The following is a 19,674-nucleotide window of genomic DNA, read 5'->3' on the forward strand; positions in this document are numbered from 1 at the left end:
GTTGTCCTGCTTTTGTGCTTTCCTCTTTAACTATCACCAGCATTTGTTTCAAATAATTATTGGTTTCTGCTTAGCAGTATGGTATCATCTGCATATCTTATATTATTGATATTTCTCCCTCCAGTTTCTACACCTCCTTCATCTTGGTCCAATCCTGCTTTCCGTATGATATGTTCTGTGTATAGATTAAACAAATAGGGTAATAAAATACACCCCTGTCTCACACCCTTTCCGATTGGGAACCAATTGGTTTCTCCATATTCTGTCCTTACAGTAGCCTCTTGTGCAGAGTATAGGTTGCACATCAGGACAATCAGATGCTGTGGCACCCCCATTTCTTTTAATGCATTCCATAGTTTTTCATCATCTATTTAATGTAAGGGACTTTTTGAGAAAATAGGGAATTGTAAGATAAAAGCAAGAAACCTATCTGTTTCCTTCCAATTTCCTGTTATACTAATTCGCCACAACCAAAACAGCCTCTGACACCTCTATGTGACCCATAACTTACAACTAAGATTAAAATTTTCTATTGCCATTTACAAAATCATAGTCACGTTTGCTCAGAAGTAATTCTTGTCATGTTCATTGAGATTTACTCCCCAAAAGGTGTCTTAACTAGTTAAATTAATTACCTAAAACCCTTTTCATCAATTAAAAAACCCATATTACACATGGTTGCATTTTTAAATACAAATACTTACTCCACTCTCAAGACACAACAGACATACACCTGTCCTCACAGATATCTCTGCACTATATATACTTCAGAAACAGACCAGATTCTGATAATCTCTGTTTTCCAAAGAGCAAGGCCACGGCTGCATTTTACTCCAATCGCTGACATCCTCTTAATAGACTTACTGTCCTCCACGCCCTCTTCCATGGGCTCAAAACAAAGTACATTCCTTTCTCAAAAGGATCTTCAAGCACCATCCTGTTTATAATGAAACAAGTCACTACCCAACACAACTCATGGTTTACCCCGTAACCTCCCCAAAGCAACCCCAGTCCACTTCCTGCAAACATTGTTTAGTATATTTAAGTCATAACATACCATCTGCCTACCATCCTGTTTACCAGCTTCACCCACCCAGATTCCCTCCCACTCACCATTCCTTTTCCTGCTCTAAGGCTTCCACTATCACATGCACGGTACAACACCAACTTCCCAACAGCTATCTGTTAAAACAGACAATTATAATTGTTATAGCATACCTCCACCTTGTATCAAAATAAACCTAATAAACAGAGCCAGCCTTAACATACATGAGAATCTGCTGGGAAAGGAGACTAGCCCCCTCCCCTGTATTTCCCTAAAAAACAAACACAAACCCACAGCAACTGACTGGGTAACAACACAGGACTATACTGCAGGGCTGACATACATTACCCAACAATAAGGGTATTACACTGAACTACTTTGCTGGGCTGGCATAACTCATGCTCTCTAAACCACAGCCCCACCCCTCTGCGTAATAATAATAAGGAGCTTTATCTCCACTGCGATTGGGAGGGTAATTTCGTCAGCATTTATGAACTCGGGGTGGGGTGGGGAGATCACATTTTGGAGGGTATGAAATAAGACCTGACTTAGAAAAATCATTAACTCTGCTGTGATCTTTTCTTTGGGGGCACACACACTGCTGCCCAATTACATCTACATTCAAATCCTGAATTTCTGGTTTGTTGGTTGGTTTGTTTTTCCTTTGAGGCAGTAATCACTTCTCCACCAGTAAACAAACCAAGAATTTTCTTCTCTAGCCTTATTTCCTAAATATCAATCATTGCTATAATTCCAGGTGGGGGGCGCTGAAGTTGATTGTAGCAGCAGTGCACTGAATTAAGGGCCAGAGGGGCAAAGGGAGCCAGACGGGAAAAAACTTAAAAGAGTTTCTGCTATGGCTTGAAATATATTGTCTGGACACCAGGTATCCATTGAGAAACAATGGAAGGGTAGACCTGGTGTACAAGTTTGTCAGAGTCCAGGTTTACATAACCCTGAAAAAATTTCTGCAGGTGTTCATGAGTAGGACTGCTACCTCAGGCAATGGGATGGGAAACAGATATGACCTACGGTGCACAATTCATCACAAAGTGCGTTTGAACAGGACTTATACAAGAGAACTTCCTGGTGAATTGTGCCCCCTATTAATTTTGGGGAGAATAGGATGCTGCCCTGGGCAATGGGTGGGATATAAATTTAATAAATAATTTAAATGCCATTTGTATTTTCCACCTTCACCAATACGGCTTGGATGAGGCACCACTGCTAATGGAACCTCTCCTGCATTTCTGTTCCTCCTAGCAGACATAACTGCTCTGAATAATCATGGGAGTTCACAGTTATTACTATCTTAGAACTACCCAAGATACCCAAATGGGAGGCAGTTAATAAGAGGCTCGATCTGTGGACTCAAATGAAAGACTTTTTTCAAATACCGGCAAACTGAGAGCTACTTGTAATTTTTTTACATTTGAGAGGACCTCAATGGGAGTTGTTGCCTAGCAACTGCCAGGAAGGAAAGATTGTTCCCATCAAGGACTGAGTGAGATCCGGCTGCTCAGCCCCACGTCCTTGCCTCACAGGATTTTGACCGGGGCTTCTGCATGGTACAATACCAGAGAATACCAACAACGAGGGCAGGAAATGCTGCCTGAATAATCCTGGTTCCTTGGGATTGCTGTCCCTGGATTAAAGATGTAAAGAACCTTTTTCAGCCCAAGGGCCTCATTCTCTCATGGGCAACATTTGGGGGACTGCACACTAGTAGCAGGCAGAGTTAGATACAAAAGTGGACGGAGCAAAGGGGTTGCAATTGACTGTTGTATTTGTTATTATAATCATAATACTCATTAACCACTTACATACACACACAAATAATTTTAACAACAGAGTAGGAAGAGCCACATTGACTGGAACATATCTATCATCGTAGTCCCCTTCGCCTGGCAATAAGCAAACCCTGCTCTTGTTCTATTTCTCTGAATTACCTGGCTCCCCATTTCTACCCATTTCCATTCACCAGATTGCTTTCATAGCTACAGTTGCATGACCCAGCACTTTCTCAAACCAGTCCTTTCCTGTCCTATACCAGGAAGTTGACCAAGAACCAAGCATGCACACAAATTCACACCATAGCAAGTTGCTCTGCTCCATAAAATACTCTTGACATTTCAGTCCCTTCTCCTCAGCTTCCTACTTTGCCCTGAAAAGCTCATGGTTTCTGTAGAGTGAGACAAAACACAAAGAAACCCAGGAAATGCCACCAGGATCACTAGGATCCTCACCAGGATTATTCACTAAACCAGGAATAGGGAAGCTGTGGCCCTTCAAATGTTGTTAGATTCCAACTCCCATCAGCCCGAGCCAGCATAACCAGTAGTCATTGAAATGGGACTTGTAATCTAATAACATCTGGAGGCTCCATTACTGCACTAAACTCATATTCGTAAACTTATATCTCTGTTTAATTCCTTCTAACTAATTACCTGACTTCTGAAATGTGCTGAGTTTTAAAATTATGAATATTTATTTATTTTACAGCACTTATGTGCCACTCACAACAATAACACATTAAAATACAGCAACAAATAAGCAATCAATAAAGCAGAAAAAGTAGCATAAACATTTTAGCAGCAGCAAATAAAACAAATAAGATGGGCAGCATCACTTAAAGTACACAACAGATGTAAAATTTAGTGGATTAAAAGTGTACAGATCTAAAAATATTTATGCCTCCTAATCAAATTAAATAAAACTTTTACTTTACCTCAATGAGACAATGGCCCACTTCACGCATAATGCTAAGGCAAACCATGACTTAGCACAAATGCATGAGCATACAGGCTCCCAAAGAGGAGATTGCAGCTGCTTTGCTCCTCCTCTGGTCCTGCTGCTGTGCCACTGTAAGCCAAGCCATGGTTTGGCTTAGCATGCCATCCAAGCCCAGGCTTATGATTTGTCTCCTCTCCTCCAAAATAATCATGAGCAATAAATCAAAATACAAATTTTCACTACAGCTCCTGGTTTCTGTAGTGTGAGACAAAACACAAGCCCAGGTTCAGATAACAAACTAAGCCTATCCATGGCTTAGTTCACGGAAGCAGGACTGGAGGAGGAGGAGCAAAGTAGCCATGATCTCCTCTCTAGGAACCCGTACACTCACACATTAGTGCTAAACCATAGCTTGGCTTAGCATTACATGTGAACCAGGTCAGTATTGGTTTGCAACTGAACAGGGCCGTTGTACAATCTAGGAACATAGTCTGAAACCTTTAGCCATCAGCCCACATGCCTTTTGCATTGCAGAATTATAAGATATTTCTGTTTGGCTCTAAGTGGATATAGATATTTATAATTTCATTAAGATCTTACATATGTGAAGATCTTAAGCAAGATCACTTATCTGAAGATTAAGGCTGTAGTCTTATGCACATTTATTTGGAAGGAAGTCCCACTGAACAAAGTAGGGCTTACAGTCTGATCCTATACATCTTTACTCAGAAGCATCCAGAATGTTCCATAAGTAAGGCACAGTAGGCACTAGGCAAAATATTTTTTGGGGAAAAAACTATTATGGCAACTAATTAGTATACACATATTCAGGAAATAAATGAGTTCAAAATAGTATTTTTTAAAAAATAAAAGTGATTATAAGTAAGCTAAAATACACAAAATCAGTTAAAAATCAGAACACAAAACCAAAATAGAACAAAGCAAAAGCCCTTAGAAACAAAAACACAGAAACAAGCACAGAGGTAATTCTACATACTTTTTTGTGGGAGTTGAGGCTCCCACAAACATGACCACCTTCTCATGGAAGCCACCCTAACCCCCACACAAGATGGATTCTGAAGCAGGCCCCACTGGTAGATCTTTGTTGCTATAAATGTTTGATTTCAATCTTCCTTGCATGTGAGTGGTATGGACTATGGCCCTCAGCTGGGATAGAGATAGCTTTCTGTAAGCTATTGAGATAATATCCTGGTGGATGGTGAAAAGGGAGTGTGCAGCAGGCGGAGGAAACAGGAGAAAACGTGGAAGGGATTTGCAAGAGGATGAAGCTGAAAGAATCACAGCCAAAGGCATGCTCCAACAGAGGATATCATTTAGCAACATGTATCACCCAGAGATACTTTGTAATTAGTATCTGGCCAGAAATGCACCAATTCTTTGGAAAGAACCTTGTTATATGAAGAGTTCCACTTACAAACATTTAACAACAAAAAGCAAGAAAACAGACAGATCAGCAATTCCTGCACTGTATCTCATTCATCCACTAGCCATTAGCCAGCATGGTAGACCTGTAGTAGGAAGTAGTAAAAGGAACCGATATAACGACCAGTTCAGAGCCTAGCAACAGCTGAAATCTGAAAATAGAACAGCTATACCTTCCTTAAGATCCATCACCTTAAGATTTCATGGGATAAAAATAAAATAATTGCATTTCATAACTTAAAACCTATGATTTTTAACTGTGCCACCTGACCACAAAGATATGGCTGAATCTGGCTGCAGATTCTGGCCACTGAGGCCTGCCCAGGAGAACTTCCCAATGGATTGTAGCTACTCTTAATTACTAAACCAAATCCACAATTTTGCATTTCCACCTGAAGCACCATCATGTATTGAGCCATGTCTGGCTAATAAATGGTCAGGCTATGGCTATAATGTGAGTTGTCACAATGAAGAGTTCCATGGCTTCTGCACTGCATTTGCCCTTGAGATTGCTTTATACATGTGCACACAGACTGGAAACATGTATGTCCAAACACTCCCCCATGCACATCCCTGTATAAAATGTGCATACATGTCCCTTATGAGCTCAAACCTCTACAACATTCCAGCAGAATGATGCTCAGCATACACCAGTTTGATATCATCCTTCAGGCTGACTGTCAATTCCCACACTATAGTACATTTCTTATTCTTTTTGTCTGATCTTAAGAAGTCACATTTCATCCAGGAGAAGAAAAGACCCACAATAGGACAAAATTCAGGTACTGCAGCCTGACAATCTAGCTTCACAACTTGTTTGGGCATTTTCTGTAATGCTTGCAAATCAGAGTCACTGTTGGAGCGGTAACCTTGTCGAGCTGCTTGCCTAGTCCAGTCAGTACAGGATTTATGCATGTGCTAAGTAACCTACAGTTTAGCGCCTCAGATTATGAGAGGCCTCTAAATACATTTCCCCTCTAAATTTCATGTTTTATGTAATGGGCTAAAAAACAAAAGGAAATAGGGAAAATAGACTCTAAAACAGATATTATTCTGATATGACAAAAATGATACTGAATAGGTACACAATTATTTGTCATATTGTGTTTATAAATCTATGCAGAAATAACTACAATATAGTTGTCATATATATTTATTTATTTATTTTAAAAACTTATATACCGCCCGACTAGCAATAGCTCTCAGGGCGGTGAACATAGATACAATAAAATACAATATAATACAAAAACATCAGTCTAAAATCAAATTTCACAATCTAAAAACAGCAAAGGCTAAAATCAAATTACAAACATTACAATCATTAACAAAAAATTAAAATGCCTCGGAGTAGAGAAAGGTTTTAACCTGGCACCGAAAGGATGATAGTGTCGGCACCAGGCGAACCTCCTCGGGGAGACTATTCCATAGTTCGGGGGCCACCACTGAGAAGGCCCTTGATCTTGTCACTGCCCTCCGGGCCTCCCTATGAGTCGGGACCCGGAGGAGGGCCTTCGTAGCAGACCATAGTGTACGAGCCAGTTCATAGCGGGAGAGGCGTTCTGACAGATATCGAGGTCCCGCGCCGTATAAGGCTTTATAGGTTAATACCAACACTTTGAATTTGGCCCGGAAGCGTATTGGAAGCCAGTGCAAGCGGGCCAAAACAGGTGTTATATGGTCAGACCGCTTCGTTCTTGTTAGCAGTCTGGCCGCCGCATTTTGCACCAGCTGTAGCTTCTGAACCGTCTTCAGAGGTAGCCCTACGTAGAGTGCATTACAGTAATCCAAACGTGAGGTTACCACAGCATGTACTACTGATGTAAGATCCTCCTTACTCAGGTAGGGACGTAGCTGGGCTACCAATCGAAGTTGGTAGAACGCATTCCGTGCCACCGAGGCTACATGAGCCTCAAGTGACAGGGAAGAGTCTAGAACGACTCCCAGACTACGAACCTGTTCCTTTACGGGGAGTGTAACCCCATCCAGGACAGGATATGTATCCACCAACTGATTGGAAAAACCATCCACCAACAGCATCTCAGTCTTATCAGGATTGAGTCTCAGTTTGTTAGTTCTCATCCAGTCCATTGTCGCGTCCAGGCAACGGTTCAGCACATTGACCGCCTCACCTGAGGAAGATGAAAAGGAGAAGTAGAGCTGCGTGTCATCAGCGTACTGGTGACAACGCACTCCAAAACCCCTGATGACTGCACCCAACGGCTTCATATAGATGTTAAAAAGCATGGGAGACAAAACCAAACCCTGCGGGACCCCACATTGGAGTACCCACGGTGTCGAGCAATGTTCCCCAAGCACTATCTTCTGGAGACGGCCTGCCAAGTAGGAGCGGAACCACTGCCACGCAGTGCCTCCAACTCCCAACTCCGCAAGCCTCTCCAGAAGGATACCATGGTTGATGGTATCAAAAGCCGCTGAGAGATCAAGGAGAATCAACAGAGTTACACTCCCTCTGTCTCTCTCCCGACATAGATCATCAAACAGGGCAACCAAGGCCGTCTCAGTGCCGAAACCGGGCCTGAAACCCGATTGAAATGGATCTAGATAATCGGTTTCATCCAATAGCGCCTGGAGCTGGTCAGCAACCACTCGTTCCAAGATCTTGCCGAGATATGGAACATTTGCCACTGGTCTGTAGCTGCTGAAATCCTCTGGGTCCAGGGAAGGCTTTTTCAGGAGTGGTCTCACTGCTGCCTCCTTCAGACAGCCAGGGACCACTCCCTCTCACAAGGAGGCATTTATCACTTCCCTGGCCCATTACTTATATGCTAAGTAAGAAAACATAAGACATTTTCATTTAAAGATATTTCATATGCAAATAGGGTTATTGCAAGATAAGTTAGATCGTTAATTTTTAGCTGCATCCTTGCCTACGTACTGGCATATACGCAAATATAAAACTTTATTATTTCTATTTTCATTGCCCTTTCTGTTAGGATAATACACATCTTTTGGTAATGCTATCAACTTAAACATGACATAGCTTAGAGCATCAGCACATCTTAATCCACCCCTGAGTCCAGTGGTCAACAACATGGTGCACTTCAAATGTTTTGGAGTACAACTCCCATCATCCCTAATCATTGGCCATGCTGGCTGGGGCTGAACATTGTACCACCTGAATTCCAAGTTAATTACCCCGGCCTAGTCTTTTGCCCTGTAGGAAAACTAATTTTTCTCCAGAGGCCTGCCTTTTAAGGCGTGTGCTAGCTGAGACCCTTTAAAATCACTAATGAATGCAGCTGTTATCTATGCCTGGTTTTCTCAATTTCAAAACACTTTCCCCCTCCTCTTACAACTGGCTTAGCATGACTATTTCCCAACTCATTTAGGTCTAAACATATTAACATATATAAAACTATTCAATGGTGCTTAGGCCTCTTGGCTTCAGTTTGGGTTTATAGCCACAAGCCATTCTGCCTAAAGGGATGGTATGGTGGTGGTCATATGGAGCAGTTAATTTTGGATTACACATATGATTACAGATCTGCCTTAAGGCATGGTAGACAGCAATACAGATTTCTTTGGAAGACCTGTTCTAGAACCCCTTGGGATCACCAACAGCTCGCCATGGCGAACTTCCCTACCAAGTATCAAACCTCTATCTTATTAGATGATAGAAGATGAAAGCCATACACTGACAACATGGTGCACAGCCCCAGGAAACATCTCAGACTAAAAAGCTCTCTGGCCTGCAACACACATGCTTAGAAACATCAGGAAACACACATGAGAACTGAAAAAATTATCTGATTGTTCTGTGCACAACAGTCCAGTCTTAAAAGTCCATTCTTAAAAGAGCAGCTGCCTAGTTCATGTAGTGATGACAGAAAAAAGGCATAAAGGTATTCTCTATTCTCAAATACTATGTTGGAATGAGTTTCTGTTGTTGTTTTTAATTATTATTGGTGAGATAATACATAAGAGACACTCAATACTAGTCCTGGGAAATGAGAAGTCGCCAGATACAAAACTAGAAACTTACAGTGACCACAAATGAGCAGAGGAAAATAGAACAGACAAAGAAAATAACCAGCTGTAAAAGCAACTTCACATCACCCTACAGCTATCCAGATCATCCTAGGAACCAGAAGGAGAAAACTGCAACAAGTAGTTCAGCATGGGATTTTTGCACATCAATCAAATCAATATGCTTCCTCTCATAGTGCACACCTAACACATCCTTCACTCGTAGGTCTATTCTCATAGGATATATATGAGTCATGTACCCCTCCTCCACAGGTAGATTCATGCACCATACATGCACCACCACATATTACCAGCATGCCTCTTTCCTAGGGATATCCACAAGGCACATCTTCTCTACATCTTGTCCATCTTCCCCTCTTCCACATATCAGAGGTGCACATACACCCATACATCTTAAATTCACCCGCTTCACACAACATGCAACAACCTAGAGTTCTGGCCAAATATGTATGCAGGCACTTAAACCTAGATCTCCACCCATGCAAGCATATTTCCTCTACATGTCCAACATGAAATTTGCATCAAACCTACCTTTCCTTACATCTACATGAAGCACAATTCCCTTCATCCTCTTTCACGCATATTCCAGTATTTCAAAAACCTTCCCCTTGGCTTCCCTCCACTCTTTCCAAAGCACTGATTCTGAGTATATCTCCAAAGGAGGCATATATACATCCAAACATGCTGCACAGGAGCACTCTTTCCTATACATATTCTCTCAGTGTGACCAGTCCCAAGAACAGCAATACTCTGAAGACTATAGGCCTGACTTGGGAGATGTGGCAAGGGCGAGAATGCAATGCAATGCACTTTTCACCCTAAGAAGAGAAGGCGCTCTTGCACTCCTAAGCCATGCGCGCAGCAGCTCACGATAAGAGCACACACAAGCGAGTGCAACCGCCAAGCTCGTTCGAGCCTCCCCCTCCCCCGCTTAAGCCGCGCAATCAAAACACGCGCATTCCGAAAAAGCATTGCGGTAATGCCGCGTCCCCAAGCCCACGCCTAGGGAGACCGCGCAGGGCATCCCGGGCCAGCTGTCAGCTCACTTCAGCGGGGTGGGGGCGCATGAGCGCAGCGGAGATCCTTCCCGCCCGAGCACCCAACAAGTGGCAGGAGACGATAATGCTTCTTATGTGGCAATAGCCCAAGTAGGGGTCATTTTTACAAAGGGAGGTGCCGCACACGCCGTGCATGTGTGTAACGTTCCCTTTAGTGGCAGGCGAAGGGGGGGGGCTGGAAGGCAGGCGTTGACCAGAGCCTCCTCCCTTTCTCTCCCCCCCCCCGCTTTTCTTCCTACGCGTGAATCGAGCTTCTCGTCTATGACGGGGGGAGGAGGGGGTCGCGATGCGCGCGGAGCCCTCACCCCTCTCCTCCTTCCCCTGGTTTCACGGGCACTCCCAGCTCTGTTTAGCCCACACAGATCATATCTGGCGGCGGCGGCGCGGGAGGGGGAATCCTTGCACCCTGGGTTTTTTTCCCACCACGAAAATATGATGTTCCCAAAAGGGGCAGAGAGACAATGACTCAAATTTGCTCCGGGGTGGGCAGCAGCTGGGTAGCTGCAGATCGTGACGGGGCGGAGGGGAGTAGCAGCTAAATGCGGTTAGAGCTAGAAAAACCCCGACAGGACCTGATGCGGGTCGCATCCACCCTGAAAGAGAAACTTGTACCCCAGCAAGCCTTTTGCCAACTATCCCCCTCATCCCTCCCTCCACCATCGGGGAGCTGCTGCGACCGCCAGCCCGAAGCTTCTTCACGGTCAGCGCCAGCTGCCGCCGGGGCTTCTTGCTCTCTTTCCCCATCCCCAGCATCACCAACCCGACGCCGCTTCCTTCCCTTCAGCTCGCATTCCGACACACGCCCGCCGGCGGCGAGCGGTCCTCAGTCCCCGAGTCCCTGCATCCCCCCTTGCGCTCGCCCGGTTCCTGCTGGCACGCAGCGAGGATCCCCCTTACTTAGTGGCGACCAGCACAGAGTAGCCCGGGGCTTCCTCCGAGCTCGCCGCTCTTCCCCGGGCATCTTCTTCCGCTGTCTGCCCGTTTCTCTCCCCAGCAGATCCGGGATCAGCTACGCTCTCCGAGCCGCTGGTACTGCCACGGGACTTTCGTGATCCACCACAGAACGAACGAACGAACGAACTGAAACCTAAGGGAGCCCAGCTTACCCCAGCTACAGGAGCCCAGCTAAGCGGCTGCTCCTGCTCTGGGCGCGCGCTAAAACTGGCTGTGTCCGAGCCGGAGCTTGTCTCTCGGTGTGTGTGAGCAGAAGGATGTGCAGGAGAAGCGCAGCCCAGGGATTGCACACCCCCACCCCCACCGCGCGCGCGCGCCGCCTCCCCCTCTTCTCCCTCCCTGCCGGTCTGCCTCCTCCTCTCGCTGCCTGCGCTGCTGCCTCCTTGACGCTGCCAGAGGAGAGGTGGAGCTCCGGCTCCTTATCAGATCCTGCGCCCAACCGACTCCGCTCGCTGAGGTTGCGGGAGCGGTAGCAACGACCCAGCCAGCCTTGCCCGAGCAGCTGCCAGCCTGTTACGCCAAACGAGTCGGCCCAGCAGTGGCCTCCTCCAGCCGCCGACCCCTTCTCTCCTCTCCCCTAGTTTGAGGAGCAGCATCAATAGGCAAACCCTTGCCGAGCCCCTTTGGAGGCATCGTCGGCTGGGATGCAACTGCCGCCGCTGCGGCGCGAACATCGGGAGCTCTTCGAAAGGCGGAGGAGCTCGGAGGGGAAAGCGGCCCAGCCACGCGGTCCGGCTTCGCTCTCGGGAGGGCGCTCCGGCTTCCCCGGCATCCTAGCCCAGCACTGGCCTCAGTCCCTGATCGCCATCCCGAGGCGCTCTCCCTCGGTATCCCCCCCCCCCGAGTTCGCGGCCATTTACTTACCCTGGAATCGGCAGCCCCGCGGTTACTGCCTCCTCTCCCGCTCAGCAAACAGCAGCCGCGGAACCTGCAGCGCCCGCTGCGAGCTGCCTGCCAGCCGAGAAGTCGATTCCCAGGCAGTTGCTGTCGCTGCCCAAGGCACGAGGTCGCGCGCTTGCACCCGCCGGCACGGAGCTCGCGGCGGCGGCAGGAGCCCTATCAGCTCTTGCACGCAGTAGCGCGGCGGGCACCCGAGGCGTTCGGCACTGCCGCTAGGGGCACGCTAGGCCTGCTCCCCAAACCGCTGATGCGGTTTAGGGAAGGGGGGGGAGAGCGAGCGAGGCCTGCTTCCCTTCTTCCCAGAGCCTCTTGGATCTAAACGACGCGCCGTCTCGCCTTTCTCGATATTGCCATAAGTGAGGGCCCCTCTCGCCATGTGACTCAAACTGACCTTGGCCAACCCTGCCCGCGGGCCAAGGCATAACCGTTCCCATTCCCTCCCCCTCTATACCCGCTGCTGGTTCCGGTGAGTCACACACGCGTCTATTGCTGCACCTGCCGGGGAGGGGGTTGGGGCTGCGCACCTGCAAATTTCCCTGCACTTCCCCCTTGCGACGACTGCACCAACCTCTTGAAGTCTGTCGACAGTACCGTTCGGTTGCCCCTCAGGAAAATCAGAACCGTTTACATGGAGTCAAGACAGACACGCTTTTGCTGTGTGGGACCAGGCACCGATTGATCGCTAGGGAATAAGGAAGCAGGAACTGAAAATAAGGAATCATCTTCAGGAGAACTGATTTCTAGCAGGTGATGGCTTTTCAACCAGGACATATGGAGAGGCTTCTAAAGATAACTCTGGGCTGGAGATTCCAGAATTATTGCCACCTGCCTAAGCACCCCTGGGTACCGAATATCTGTTATAGCAGATACAATATTAGATGTACTCACACTTGGGGAAGTGGATGGACAAGGCTGGCTGCTCTGCACCTTTAAGGAGCAAGGCAGTTCTTTTGCCAGTTGCCTGGATTTTCAAGCTGGATTCTGGTTCCCTGCCAAGGACTGAACACTCTTTAACATTCAGCCTGGTGCCCTCAGTTCCAAGCTGCCAGGCTCCACTGGTTCCTGGGTGTTGTGCACCTCCAATTCCGCCAGGTCAGGCAAAGCATATGTGCTTTGCAGAGCCAGCTCAGGTGAGGCAGGGCTACCTGTTCCTGCGGCTTCTGGACTGCCCTGCAGATGAGCAAGGGTGGGGAAGAAGGGATCCAAAGTCTGCCCAGTACACTTTCTAACATAGTTAGGAATAGATTGAGTGGAGAGCCAGACTCATAAAAAGATATATTGCTTCGTTCCTATGCTCAATATTTATTTATTTTTTACTTCCTGCTCAGCTCTATGAACCTGTTGCACAGCCCAGCCCCCTCTTTACTCCCTTCCATACATGCTCTATTCTCCTTCCAAAACCCACTGCACCATCTAGAGGCTGCTTTGTCTTTCAATGGAATGACTGCCTTTATGTGAATCTGAGTCCTTCAGGGTGTGTGTGTGTGAGAGAGAGAGAGAGAGAGAGAATCTTTGCATCTTCCTGAAAGAGAGGGGTCTTGTGAGGAATGTGAATTTCTTATCAAAAGACCCTTTTTCCCCAAAAGGGTGTCTCTTAAGGATTCCTGCTGCTCCTCTTTGCTCCTACGCATCACTCCAGGCTAATTCTCTACTGCCGGCTTGCTCTAGGTTATTCTGCTACTGCCCACTGCTCTGGAGCTGTTTTTATTATTGTTATTTTTTGTTTCATTTCATCTAAAATTAAGTCATACCCAAGGCCTGAAGGTTTGCTTTTCCCTGGTATATCACAAGATGCTGATGTTGGAAAAGCAACACTGCAATGGGATTGGCCACTTGACCTCTACCCAGTAGTGAACTCTGGCCTCAGTTAGAGAGCATTTACATGTTCCTACTGCAGCTACAAATCTGGCTAACATAATATGATATGCGCCTATTACTGGCCTACCGAGCCTTAACTGACTTTGCTCTGTTTACTTTGCAGGTAGATGGTATGACACCACACCTGCATTGTAGACTGAGGAAAAGTTCTTCTAGCAGTTACATAATATTGGATGTTCAGACAAGGAAATTTAAGTGGCTGCTGTTATACAGTTGTTGTTGTTTTGCTGTTTGCTTGAAAAACTTGCTGAAGCATCAAGGAGATTAATGGGCTGAGATCACTGTATATGCAGCTACATGTTCCTCTTAGAGGCAGAGCTATCTGTTTGTGTGGCTTCCAGGTTGACCTCCAGATGGTTCCAGTCCTTAGCCTGGAATGAGGGCTACCCGAGACATGCAGATTTATGAGGAAGGACATTCAAGTAACAATGTACCTCTCTTTAATTAACTATCATACTCTTATGCAACTCCTGATAATTTTCTGATGGATGGTGTCCTAAGGGCTAGATTTCAGAGCTTGGAAAAGTTACTTTTTTGAACTACAACTCCCATCAGCCCAATCCAGTGGCCATGCTGGCTGGGGCTGATCAGAGTTGTAGTTCAAAAAAGTAACTTTTCCAAGCTCTGCTAGATTTGTCTGTCTCCCACTGCAGGCCTTGAATGGTATGGTTCCCTATATTTGCCACCTGAGGCACTGACTTCCTGTGCCTTGGGGGCAGAGCTGCTTATGACTGGAATAGAAAAAGCCTGCCACTGGCCTTCAGCTTTTTTTCTGCTGCCTTCAAGGAAGGGAAGCAAATCTACATGAAAGTGTGGGTGATTTAGATCCACAGATGAAGACTGACTCTTGGGTTTGGTTTCCCTCAAGAAGACATTCATAGGTTTTAATGCTGCTCCTTCAGGATAACACCAGGGGCCTTGCATGGATCAGAATACTCCAGACCAGACCTACCTTGCTCACACAGAGACAGTTGCAGTGTGGTGTCATTGGGCCTTGTCAGGAGAACAAAGTCTGTGGCAGAAGAGCATCAGAAAGAAAAAAAGGAAATAGGAAGAGCAAATGAACCTTACATGAAAATAAAGACTCTCCCAACCCCTCCCCCAAATGCTATAAACCTGGCTGTTGTTTTCTGTGAGCAGTTCAAAGGCTCTTCTGTTCTCTCGTCAGCTCTGGGCTCCATGGGAAGGTGGGGGGAGAGGATCTGGGCAACTGATGCTAATAACGCAGATGTTCTGACAATTCTCTCCTTCCTACAATTAAAAACAAAAGGCACTGAAAAACAAAAATGAGGAAATGAGCAACAAGAAAGACAGGCATTTTCTTTTCCATCATATAATATTGCTCCTGAACACAAATGAAAGGGGAAACAAACTTGGTGTGTGGCAGAGTCTGGGCACCATGCTAGGTCTGAGCTTAATGCCAAGTTTTTAGCCAGGTTCTAGTAATATTAAAGGCACAACTGGAAAGATCTGCTGGTCTTAGGCCCGGCTGGACTGCTTTTAAGAATTCACAGAAACAATAGTACTGGATGAGCACTGTTTTTGGGGATACCAGCTCACACTAATGTTGGGGAACAGACAAGAAAGACATTATAACAATTGTAGGCTGATGGTTCAAAGGCATAGTGCTGATTCTTGGATGCCAATTTCAGGGTTAAAGCCTGGAAGTCATAGTGCTTATCAGCAAGTATAGGCAAGAAGTGTGTCAGTTTGGGGGCCTGAGATGAAAGGTGTGTGCTGAACTGATACTTAGGCATGTTCACACAGATAGTTTAGGGTGTGGCTGCAAAGGCATCATCCTGAGTCCAGGTTGTAGTCAGAATGATATCAGACCATTTGGAACCTTAGGCTGGGGTGCTCAGGAGAGAAGGTTTTGCACTGCTTGGGGTTTGATTTGCAGCATCATTCACATATTAGAGTGGAATCAGGATGGTATTTTTGTGTAGGTGTGATTCCTGTGGCACTGAGCTTTTGATGGAGGCCATGATGTGCGTTCTTCCTTGGAAAGGTTTCTCTCTGTGCGCTGTGTCTGCTCTCTTGCCTGCAGGATACATGCTGCCAAATTATCAAGAGGTTGTTTTTATTACTGTTTTAACTCTTTCTTTAACCTTGTTTTTCTCTCTGCTGCACTTTCACTCACTCATTAATTTTGGTATTTTTCTCACGGTATATAACCCCTGTCACGGCTGCCATGGCAACAGAAGGGAATGCGTTCAGCACTAAAATATCCTCTCAAAAATAACAAAAATAAGAAAACACAGGCAGCTTGTGTCGGCCACTGCAAATGCTAATTTAATGCAGACTTTGCAGTGATGAGAGGAAGAGGAAGAGGCTGTGAGCTAGGGGAGTCTTCCCATTATGAGCCCCGAGGCCCCTCTGGTTGTGTGATCTTGTCTGATGATGGTCAGATGCAAATGGCTGCATCTACTGGATGAGAACCCTCTGAGCTGATGTCACCCTTTCCCTCTCCATTTCAGGTCAGTTCTCCTTCTTGACTATTGATTCCCTAGTTCCACAAGAAGCAATTCCCAGTAGGAAATCTAGAAGAGATTGCTACATCATTGGCTTGTTCATTTCTTTCATATTTTTCAACTCTGAGCCTAGCACCCCAAACACTGATGGAAGATTTCCGTCCCTTTTAAATATTCTTAATATTGGATGCTCCTTTGGCACACTGAGTTCTGGTGTGTCCTGCTGCTTCTCAAGGTGACACAAGCACATTTCCACTGCCAGCCAGCCACCCTGCAAGCTAACACCCCTCAGGTCTTCATCGCCTTGGCCTTTTGTGCCCACACAGAATGCAGAGCTCTTCAGCATGTATAACAGTAAGAGGTGGAGGGAGGGATCACTGGATCTATCGTGAGGGAATAGCTCAAGTTGCCCTGCTCAGTTATTTCTTCACCACATAACACTTCAAACCCAAGTATAATAAAACAAGGGAGAAATTTATTGGAGACATTTACATGAAATAAAGGAACATAAACATCTAAGCTTGCCTGAAGGCAAGCACTCTCCAGCATGCCAACTCCAGAAAGCTGAAGACCAGGGCTGAGTTCAGGTTTTTGTAGGCCTCTAGGCAACAGCCCCCCATCACAATCCTATGCCTGTAACTATGATCCTGTTCTCTGCCATGCAAGAAGCAGGGGTAGAGCAAAGGTGATTGCAGGGCAACAGGGTGAATAACCCTTTCCTTTCCCATTCCTTTGCTTTCCAGATCTCTCCTTCTAAGAGCCAAATGCCAAATTTGGGAGAGGGGAGGGGAGGACGTTTGACATCAGAAACTCTCTGCCTCTCACTTACTGCTCTATGAGGCACTCTTGGGTTTATAGGCCAGAACCAAGCAGTCCACCCACTGGCACTAGCCATACTGGAGTCTCCTACCTGCTGAAGCCTTGGTCATGTGTGAACAATAAGCTGGCTCCAAGTTGACCCTTTTATTCTTAAAACAGCCTTGTCGCCACCACTACTAGTCCTTGGGGCTTCCTTCAAAAACCCTCTGGAGTTTGATCCTTTGGAAATGTGTACTGTCACCCCATCACAATACTGGTTCGGCATGATCCCCACTTCTCCAGAGTGGCACAAAGATGTAACCCTCTGTTTCAGGTGTTGGTATTTTCAGATGCAGACTTTTTCTGGCAAGGGAATTCATCATTTAAAAATCCTATCCACTGGTGAATTGAAACGGGTAAATCTATTGCCAAATATGTTTAAGGGTGGAATTCTATATTCCAGTGGTGGTGGTGGGTAGATATGCAGAAATTCTACCGTGCTGGTGCATCTTCAGATAGGCCTCTGCCAGTAGAGATCTGCCGGGGCAAAGCTGTGGATACATCTGTGGAACCATATGCTGGTCTTTGACCGTAATAAATTTTATTCATTCGTTCCGTGGAACCACTAGCTGGCAATATGTACACCATCAGCACAACTTCACTAGCAGAGAAACCAAAAAGGGCTGGGGACATAGGTGGGATATGGTGGGACTGGGGAGGATGGACATGTACCAAAACATATATTGCCACAAACCTTGATCCCATGTCCATTACATGTCAGTGTAATGGTAGAAATGTCAGAGGTAGCGTAAGTCATAAAATATATGTTGAACTCAGAGGAGTGCAGAAACAAAACATCACTGGTCTGAGCTCTGCCCACCCCACTCTTTGGATTTGGAGTAACCCTGCATCCAATCACAGCACATTATGATGAAACTCAATGGCAGGGAGGGTATAAATTGGATATCATCTGGCCCCATGTCATGCTTATCTAGAACACACAAGGAACTTTGGTGGGGAGAACTATGGAGAAACGGAAGTGTGCACAAACAGCATGGTTTCAGGATATGCAAGAGTACATTGCTAACACTTGTGTCTTCAGAACTCTTGCAAGTATCTTGCCTCAGGACTCCAGTCAAACTGCAACCCTCACTCCACTCCTTCAACTGGGAATACATGGCCATACAGGTAAAGCAAGGGATGGTGTCAGGCCCAGGATGCGACTCAGGAACCAGACCAGAGGTTGTAGTTAATTCGTGTTTTATTAGAGTAATGTCCAACAAAGACTGCGCTTTCTCATGAAGCAATACAGGGATACAGGTCCTGCGACATTGGGAGAAAGTTGACAGAGCAAGGGGCTGCTTCCCGCCTGTTCTTTAAGAAGGGGCTAAACGGGTGCGCAACCTTTCGCTCCTCCTTAACTCCCCCTCAGGTACTGCCCGCCTTCCCCCCCTTCTCTCCTGTCTTTTCAACCGTCTGCGTGTGCGTGGTGAGGGGGGAGGCATCACCTCCTCCTCTTCTGAAGTGTCCGATTCCCCTATGGGTGATAAAGGAGGAGCTGAGGGTAAACCATCTCTCCGCCTTTCTGCTGTGATCAGCCCTCCCTCTTGCTCTGAGCTGCAGAGAAGGGAGGGCCTGGGAATGTCTGGGGGGGATTCTAAAATTTCAAGGCTCTCAGGCTCCCCGTTGCTAGGCGACCCTATCTCTGGCATGTCCTCTGTTTCGGCTTCGCTCCACAGAGGGTAAGTTCCTCCCTCCTCCCTCTGCCAGCCATTTGAATCCTCTTCTGACAACCCCCTAGGAGCCCAGCTCATCCTCCCGACACCATCCCCCTTCTCAAGCTGTGCCCCCCTCCCCCTGTCTGGCTTGGGGCGGTGAGGAAAACGTTGATGGAAAAGTTTTACTAACTCTGGAGCATGCACATCATCTGCATTTTCCCATGATCTGTCAGCCACTCCATAGCCCTTCCAGTGAATCAAATACTGCAGCTTGTGGCGTCTGATCCTGGAATCCAAGATTTCCTCAACTTCAAACTCAAGCTGCTCATTTATCAGGAGTGGGGACCCAGGAGGCTCCTCCAGCCGCAGCTCACTGGGAGGGGCAGCTTTCGTCAAGAGGGATCGATGAAACACAGGATGTATTTTAAACGTGTCAGGTGGCTTCAGCCGGTACGCCACGGGATTAATTTGAGTTTCTATTTCAAAAGGACCCACCCTTTTGTCTTGTAATTTTCTACATTTGCCCGGCATCTGGAGGAAACGGGTGGACAGCCATACCTGGTCTCCTGGTTGAAGGGGGGGGGCTCCTTCCTGTGCAGGTCAGCAACTCGCTTGTACTCTGTTTTGGCTTCGTTTAACTGCTGTTTCAGTGTTTGTTGTGCCGCTTG

At 46.5% G+C, this 19,674-nt stretch overlaps 1 protein-coding gene across 6 annotated transcripts in view; it reads right to left on the reverse strand.

Moving 5' to 3' along the window:
• The window catches only part of PCDH1 (protocadherin 1), a 163,941-nt gene extending 150,752 nt beyond the window's left edge, over positions 1-13,189 (reverse strand). For 2 of the 6 annotated variants that reach the window (XM_061585697.1, XM_061585730.1), the window contains exon 1: positions 11,185-11,372. In XM_061585697.1, coding sequence (XP_061441681.1) covers positions 11,185-11,248 — 64 coding nt within the window. In that variant the 5' untranslated portion in view covers positions 11,249-11,372. Of the gene's footprint in view, positions 1-10,275; positions 10,299-11,184; positions 11,373-11,393; positions 11,493-12,105; positions 12,528-13,029 lie in introns of those variants that run through there. The other 4 variants (XM_061585739.1, XM_061585712.1, XM_061585704.1 and 1 more) reach the window with 4 other exon arrangements.
• Between the last annotated feature and the right edge of the window lie 6,485 nt (positions 13,190-19,674).

The sequence above is a fragment of the Rhineura floridana genome, chromosome 1, assembly GCF_030035675.1.
Source record: "Rhineura floridana isolate rRhiFlo1 chromosome 1, rRhiFlo1.hap2, whole genome shotgun sequence".
NCBI lineage: Eukaryota > Metazoa > Chordata > Lepidosauria > Squamata > Rhineuridae > Rhineura > Rhineura floridana.